At 36.6% G+C, this 8,546-nt stretch overlaps 1 protein-coding gene across 1 annotated transcript; it reads left to right on the top strand.

Annotated features, from left to right (window-relative positions):
- The first annotated feature begins 363 nt into the window (after positions 1-363).
- On the top strand, positions 364-2,726 carry ACD32.1 (alpha-crystallin domain 32.1). The gene is made up of 6 exons (XM_079038575.1): positions 364-562; positions 1,207-1,320; positions 1,441-1,645; positions 1,931-2,051; positions 2,117-2,272; positions 2,515-2,726. The coding sequence occupies exons 1-6, from the start codon at positions 458-460 to the stop codon at positions 2,564-2,566; spliced, it is 753 nt and encodes a 250-aa protein (XP_078894701.1). The 5' UTR covers positions 364-457; the 3' UTR covers positions 2,567-2,726.
- The last annotated feature ends 5,820 nt before the right edge of the window (positions 2,727-8,546 follow it).

The following is an 8,546-nucleotide window of genomic DNA, read 5'->3' as shown; positions in this document are numbered from 1 at the left end:
TGTTCGCGAAAGACTTTAACCACTTACCGCGAGGAGACAAAGGATTTTCGTTGGTGAAAAAAATAAAATGATTTAAATGAACAAAAAATAAATATAATAATTAATTCGCTCATTTAGTCGAAAAAATTGAGGTTTTCATTTAAAATATGACCAAAATTGATTTTCTCATAAATTAATAAAGTCAAAATTATCACATTGCATTTGCATCTAATCCAACAAAGAAATATAATTATTCAAAATTTGATTGACCCGTGACAAAAATGGATAACAATATCCTTGCTAGTCTCACCTCACCCGAACCCAACCAAGCACCCGGTGAACCTGAGAGTGAGACGTAGGACACGTTATTGTATATCACCCATACAAACTACAAACCCCATTTATTCCCTTATTTCTATACAACCAAAATCATCACAACCGGCGACCTTCAGTGAAGTAGTGAACCAGAAGCACGGAGATGGAGACTGAAACGGCGATACGAAGAGTTGAGATGATCGCTGCTCACTTCTCTGCCGCCGATAATATCTCTTCCACCGGAGTTGCAACTCATGTCTTCCCTCTGGTAATCCTCGAATGGATTTTATATCGTTTTCAGGCCTAAATGATTTCAGATTACTACTATTTTATTCGTTTTTTTTGGCATAAATCGTCACAGTAACTGTTATTACGTTCATTCTTTTCCAAAGCAACCGAGCAAACCGAAATGTTTGAGGAGATTGATGTGTTATTTTATGTATTTCACCTGTTCGTTCAACCAACAGATTAAGTATTGGATTACAGTTGAAGTATACGCATTCTCTGTATTCGAGTTTCCTTTTTACCTTTGAATAAAATTGAAACGTTTATGGAGATTTATGGTTTTGAACTTTTGATGCGTTGATTTCTTTGAATTCATAATTGAATCAGTGTTTGTAGATTAGATGAACACTATGACCTATGTTGATGTATTTCATTCAACAGACTGTTTTATCTTTCGAGGTTGAATAGTTATACATGGAATTCATTGTTTGCACTAAGTAGGTGATCTCATTACCATGACTTCATCACTTATAGCCTTCTTTTCTTTCTAGGAGATTATCATTGTTGCCTAGATCTTTTTCTTCATCAATTGATCTTCATTCACTATCTCTTTGAAGATTTTTTTGTTTTGAATTTCTGTATGTTGTATAAACCTCAGTACTTCTTTGGTTACTTTTATTGCCTCAGAATTGCAGCAGTGGATTAACCTCTATCAACAGGAGATTAGATAATCGCATGAATTTTGCCAGACAAGATTCAAGGTCCCAAGCTAATTACATGAGGCAGGCTTCAAAACAACAGGTCTTGAGTTTTCCCTTCACTACCCTCATGCTTCTACTGATAAATAATATATGTTAAACATAAATACTACCTTCCAACTTTAAAATTTATCATTTCTAACTTATAGAAACTAATAAACAGGGGAACTCTGAACTTGTGCCACCCATGTTTTCTCAGCCATCTAGTATTAATTCCAATGTCCCTAAAGTTCGAGAAATTCAATATGTTGATGAAGATTACATGCTACCTTCTTCTCAACCACCTAAATTTGCAAGAACAACAGTGGAAAGTGATTTGCCAATGAAATTCATCCCATATAACAGCACACATGCTACTAAAAGTCTCGGTATTCAAAATTTCCATATGACATTTCAACTCTTTTAGACTGCATTCGTTACACAAGACACTGTACAAACTTTCTAGGACTTCTTTTAAATAATAAGCACGAGAGGGGCATTCACGTCTTTTGCACCGACAAAAGATTGACAGTGTGACTCGCATGACACAAAAAAAAATTGCAATTTTTGTTCCAATGACATCAATCCCAGTTTCAGCCCAGCAAACACAGTATGTTCTATCATGTATCATGTCATGTCATGTCATGTCCATGATGACTATTGATATGATACAGGAGTTGAGAGAAAACAATCTCCAAGGATGGATGTGGCAGAATCTGGAGGCAAATATGTTCTGGTGATAGAACTGCCAGGTGTCGGTATAGATGATATAAGAGTTGAAGTTAATAATACAACGTAAGGTTAATAAACTTTTCCCATGTTTTTTTATTCCTAATGATTGCTGATATTTTTTTTGATAGTCTGACTGTACAAACAACCAAGAGGAAGACCATTGCGTGTTCAAGTGATCGTAAAAAGTCAGCGTTTCACAAAAGGGAGATTCTAGAAGGACCCTTTGAAATCATGTGGCCACTACCCTTTGATGTGAACCCAGATTCCGTTTCAGCTGAGTTTTTGTAAGTCGCTACTTTGGAATCGTGGATTCCGACGGAATTGAAATTCGAGATTCCATTCCACGGCGTGTTTGTTTGCCAGATGGATAGAATTCAATTCCGTCAGATTCCTTCAAACTTTATGTTTGATGGAATTTGTCATTCCTTCAAATGCGAGGCGTATTAAAATTACTTTATTCTAATTCCGTCAGATTCCAATTTCTTTAGCATATTTCATTCATTAAAAAAAAATATTACTTATGCAGGAACGGACTGTTACGTATTACCATTCATAAACTTCGAGTCCCAGTTTGGTGATGCAGCTTCATGGGTAATTCGTATATATATACTTGTATATTGTAGTATAAATATGAAGTTATATATGGTATAATTCATATATATGTATATACATACCGACCATGTAAAAAATAAATACTTAAGTGATAATACTTTGTAATAAGATTTATTAAAAAAGTTATACCTTTTTAGCATCTAAAAGGCGAAACAGAAATATTTTAAATTTTTTGGCATAAAAGCAGAAGGAAATTCTTAATTGAAAGCTATATAGGGGCTATGGTGGTCAACCACAAACGTGAATGAAAAGTCAAAGGTGGCCAGGCATTTATAGGCTATAGACATTTTTTTGTGTCTATACCACTTTGGAGATAGGAAATTTTTGCTCGCTTTGATTTAGATTATTATTATTATTATTATTATTATTATTATTATTTTAATGTCAAACGTATATTAATTTAAAAAGAAAATCGAAAAAGAGAACAAGTAATCGGGTGAGAATATTGTCAAAGTGGTATTCATATTCATATAGTTTTATAAAGCTCTTTATTACTATAAAAGATAGATTATTATAATAGAAAGAAAAAAAACATGACATAATTTTGTTTATTATGATATTTGTCTATAAAATTTTAAAAAATACCTATCATGACTAAAATCTATTTCAAGATCTTACTTGTTACGTTAAAACCATTAATTTTACCGCATAAAGACAAAGGGCATAGAAGTTGTATGCTTGTGGCATGGTGAGATGGTGACGAGGTATCAGTAAGAATACCGCCAAAATACACATCGATATGGTGTCTGTATAACGAAACGTCCATATAAAGTTATAAACATTTGAGCCTATAACAACTATTTTTTTATTATTAAAAATAACTAGAAATAACCTTCATCTTTTCTTATGTCTTGCACCATTTTTTCACAAAACATTATTGTTTCAAATTATTCTATAATTCTCAAATGGATTCATCAATTAGTTTTGAAATTAGACAATATGTTTTTAAAAGACGGATGTAAATCAAGATAGTTTTCGAGAATTGCATCGCTAAGAAGCCTACTACAACCTACCTTCAAATCTTGTGGAACATGATATTACACAGACCTACATATCCAACCTCGACGACTACTTTTTTTAAGAAAAAAAACAAAATTGTCTCAGTGGTTAGCTGAAAATTGCTCGTTTGGTCCCTAAGTTTTTTTTTTTCTCACTCAAACCGTCCTTGAGTTATGAGTTTATTGCGTTTTTCGTCCTTTGTCGAGATGAAAAGACTGTATTGTCCTTTGTAACTTATTTATTAATTATAGAAAATAATTTAAACAATTAATAGATTTGTGGGCCCCACCACAACCACAACCATATCACATCCCTCTCATTTCTCACCTTATCTCTCACTTTCTCATATCAATTGATCGTTGAAGAAGATAGAACCCTAAGCCTTTAGACTCAACTCACCATCGTCGGACTTCCATCAAAACCACTAGATCAATGACGGGACCCATTGAAAACCTATAGACCACCATATACTTTACCTCTCTCGCCTTTCTCTTCCCACGACTTCTCTTTACCATGTTTATCTCGTCGGAAACCATCGTCATGGCTGTTGGTTTTGTAAAGGATTCAGGACGGCAACGGTTCTCTTTAATTGATATTCCTCCCCTCTTGGCCATATTTGCTTGTTGATGGCATTGGTGGTGGCTTTAGGGCATTGTGGCAGTGGTCTATAACAATGTCGGTGGCTTTAGGGCACTATGTTAATGGTAGCTTTAGGGCGAAGGTAATGGCAACAGATCTAGATCCGATGGTGGTGGCTTCATGGTACCGTAGTGGTGGTGGCTTCAGGGTGATAGTGGTGTTGGATCCAATGGCGGTGGTTTTAGGGAGATGGTGGCAAAAAATTGGTTTTGGATTCAAGGAGGAGATGGGGGTGGTGACTCAAAGTTGGCGATGGTGTTGGTGACTTCAAGAAGACGATGATAGTGGCGTGTGGTGTCTGTTGGTGATCAGGTCTTGTCGAAATTATGGGTTCCCCGGAGCTGTTAATAGTGTAGGAAGAAAAAAGAGAGGTGAGAGCTTGGGTTTGATTTGCAGGTTAGGTTCACCCATAGAAATCCTTTGAATATCTCTTCTACAGACCGAGTGACAATGTTGTCTTCGTTGCGAGAAGAGGAGTCTTTCGCGAGAGAGAACTCATAGGCCAAGGAAACAGTGGGAGACAAATTGACCTTGAAGAGATTCAAGAGTCAAGCGATGAAAGAACCTCAACCACTTGCAGTCAACCTGAGGAGGAAACTCCTGTTGAGCCGATTGACGAGTACGTACCTCTGAGGCGTTCTAGTAGAGTTAGTGTTCCACCTGTGTCATATGGTTTCCATATAACATCTAAGGGTGATACACTTATCAGTGATAGCACACTGATAAATTTGGATGAACCTAACAACTACAAGGAAACCATGGCAGGCCCCGAGTCTACTAAATGGAAAGAGGCTATGGACAGCGAGGCTTAATCCATGTATGACAATCAAGTTTGGAACTTGGTTGACAATGTACCGGGTCGCAAGACAGTCGGGTGCAAATGGATCTTCAAAAGAAGACCGACATGGATGGGAAAGTACACACATATAAGTCGCGACTGGTTCCGAAGGGCTTTACTCAAACTCCGGGATTTGACTATGATGAGACCTTCTCGCCAGTTGCGAAGATTAAGTCTATTAGTGCTATGCTAGCCATAGTTGCATTTCATGATTATGAAATATGACAAATGGATGTCAAAATTGCTTTCCTTAATGGAAAGTTGGCTGAGGACGTTTACATGAGTCAAACAGAGGGTTTTGTCAATGCAAAGTATCCTTATAGAGTGTGCAAGCTTGAGAAATCCATTTATGGATTGAAACAAGCATTATTTGTTTCGATGAGAAAGTCAAAGAATTTGGTTTTTCGAGAAGCGAGGATGAGTCTTGTGTGTATGTCAAGGCTAGTGGGAGTATAGTTAGCTTCCTGGTGTTGTATTTGGATGACATACTTCTCATAGGAAATGACATCCCAACCTTGCAGGATGTTAAGTCTTGGCTTAGGAAGTGTTTCGCTATGAAGGACCTCGAAGAAACTGCCTATATTCTGGGGATAAGGATATTGAGAGACAGGAGTAAAAGACTAATTAGACTTATTTAAAGTACCTACTTGGATAAGGAGTTGAAAAGGTTCAACATGATGGATTCCAAGAAATGTGACTTACCCATCCAAGGTAATACCAAGCTGAGTAAAACTCAGAGTCTGAGTACAGAGGCTGAGATAGCTGAGATGGGTCGAGTACGATATGCTTATGCAGTTGGTTCGATCATGTATGTTATGACTTGTACTCGTCCTGATGTGGCCTTTGCTTTGAGCATGGTCACAGATATCAAGGGAATCCTGGTAAGGCTCACTGGACTGCGGTAAAGAACATTCTCAAGTACTTGCGGAGGACTAAGGACTAGGTCCTTACCCTCAGTGGGAGTGATAACTTGAGAGTAACGGGGTATAGTGACGCCAAATTTCAGACCGACAGAGATAATTTCCGCTCTCAGTTGGGCTGGGTATTTACCCTGAATGGAGGAGTAATAACTTGGAAAAGTTCAAAGCAGGAGACTGTAGTTGATTCAACGTGCGAATCAGAGTACATAGCAGCAAGCAAAGCGGCGAAGGAGGCAATATGGCTGAAGAACTTTATCGGAGACCTTGGAGTTGTACCAGCTATAAAGGAGCCTATGGAGATTTTTTGTGACAACGAGAGTGTGGTTGCCTTAGCCAAGGAACCAAGGGATCATGGCAGATCCAGGCACATCGACAGAAAATATCACTTCATAAGACATCGAATAGAAGAAGGACTCCTCGTAGAAAAGAGGGTGTCGTCAAAGGAGAACCCAGCAGACCCCCTCACGAAGGGATTGAGTAGGGTTAAGCACTTACAGCATGCGAGATGCATTAGGATGAAGGACAACATTAGTTTTAACGATTAGATAGCTATTTCGAAACTTGTAATATATAAAATGTAATTGACATTTGATTATTAAATAAAAAGTGTTTTTTATTTATGAGTAAAGTTACTATCTTGTGTCAATTGTTTACTATTGTTTCATTTTACATGTTTTGACTTCCAGAATAATTATATTATTCAAACCGTCCACAGTCGATCATACTTTGGAAGTAGGTATTGAGGCAAGACTGTTATGAATTTGGCTTGTAGATTGTCTAAAACATATTAGACATAGCAAGATTTTGCTACAACATTCATGAGTGCTCATAAGGTCTGAGTATTGGATTAAACCCACTCTCACTTGAATCACTTCATGGAATTTATCTTGAGTGATCATGAGACGATAATATCATATAATCTTCAAACCAAGATATATGAGTTGTTGACTATGAGTTGCTTGTACATTGATAGTGCGAAACCGCATTAGTAACTTGATGTTATAAAACGCAGATTTAACAAGTTGTTAGTACAAGCATATATTGTCGAAGTTTATCTAATTCTTTTAGTCCTTGGAGGATTAAAAGCGATATCTTGGGCCCCTCGATGATTTTGTTTTGACTTATGTGTCGGGCCCGGTCGAGACTAAATTGATGTGTTCAATTATGTTCTTTGTCAAACAAATCGGAAATCGAGAAACAAACTGTTGGACAATAAATATGACATTGTTCCATGTATTTGTCCGACTGATATCTTAAAGAACAGAGGATTCTATAATTCCTTATCTAAATGGCATGTCAGAGTTTTACAGAGGCTTTTAAGAGCTGCGATTGCTAGTCGAGTCCTGAAGTCGTACTTGCGGCTATAGTTATTAGACTTATCCAAGTGGGAGACTGTTGGATAAGGTGTCTAAGTCCATAACTATAATTTGTATGTACTTGACTCGAAAATAGCATGGTCCATTTGGGTTGCATTTCACATGAACAATTTGACAGGATGGACTTTTGAGAAGAGATTATTTACGATTTATTAATATTTTATAAGTTATAATATATATTAATGTGAAATCATATTATTTAATTATATTGATCAAGAATTAATTTGGAATTAATTCAGTGATCAAAAGAGACTAATTAAATATACGGGGACTGACTTAGTAAATCTATGATTCTTATAGTGTGGTCCAATGGTTATTTAGGATGGGCTAAACAAATAAGTTAGCCCATGGATAGTCCATAGAGGTTTAACCCATGGAGCCTAAATAATATGATGGGTCATGTCCATTAGGGTTTACATGGATGTAACCCTAGACTTTGCCACACTATAAAAGAAGCCCCTTAGCTCCTAAAATCGGCCTAAGTGGTTCTAAGAGATCATAGGAGCCGATTTTTGTGCAAGTCACTCTCTCTTAAGTCCTCCATTGTTGGTGGTGTTTTTTGAAGCATTTGAGACATCACACTTGAGGTGCTAGGCTCTTAAAGGTCCAAGTTAACAAGCTACAACAATAGGTAAGTCATCTAACTAGTTTTGTTGTTCAAGTACCCATGCTTTGTATGCTAGTTAGGATAATGCTTTGGAAAATCAAATTGCATGTATAATTAGATAAAACATAGATCCAAAGCATTTAGGGTTGCATGTGCACCATAAGGTTGTTAGAGTGCTCAAAACCCATCAGGAACAACATCCTCCATCATGATTTCCACATTTGAAATAATTTGTCCTCTGATGATTTAGTATTATGACTTGTTAAGGGTTCTGAACACTTAATGAATGATTTGAATGACTTTTTAATGAAAAATATATTACTATTTTGGGACGTTACAAGTTTGTATCAGAGCCTTGGTTTGAGGGATTTGAGCACACTTTCGAGTATGTCAGGACTCAATCTGAGGAAATGATAATTTTCTTAAGAAAATAAAATTAAACTCCTAAAAATATTTTACTAAAAAGAAGGGGTATAATGTGTGCGATCAGTCGACCTCAAGTAAGTGGTTCCCAAATTACCCATACCTATGGGTTATGATTAGTATGCTTGATATGAGAATTGCATG

This window comes from Lactuca serriola, chromosome 4, assembly GCF_051521515.1.
Source record: "Lactuca serriola cultivar US96UC23 chromosome 4, Lser_US96UC23_V15, whole genome shotgun sequence".
NCBI lineage: Eukaryota > Viridiplantae > Streptophyta > Magnoliopsida > Asterales > Asteraceae > Lactuca > Lactuca serriola.
This window is presented reverse-complemented; position numbering and strand designations above follow the sequence as displayed.

Excerpts from the sequence above, each read along its gene's own strand:
- ACD32.1 (XM_079038575.1), top strand. The coding sequence starts at position 458 with ATGGAGACTGAAACGGCGATACGAAGAGTTGAGATGATCGCTGCTCAC. Across the intron at positions 2,052-2,116 it reads GTTGAAGTTAATAATACAAC|TCTGACTGTACAAACAACCA; the intron begins GTAAGGTTAATA and ends TTTTTTTGATAG. Across the intron at positions 2,273-2,514 it reads TCCGTTTCAGCTGAGTTTTT|GAACGGACTGTTACGTATTA; the intron begins GTAAGTCGCTAC and ends TTACTTATGCAG.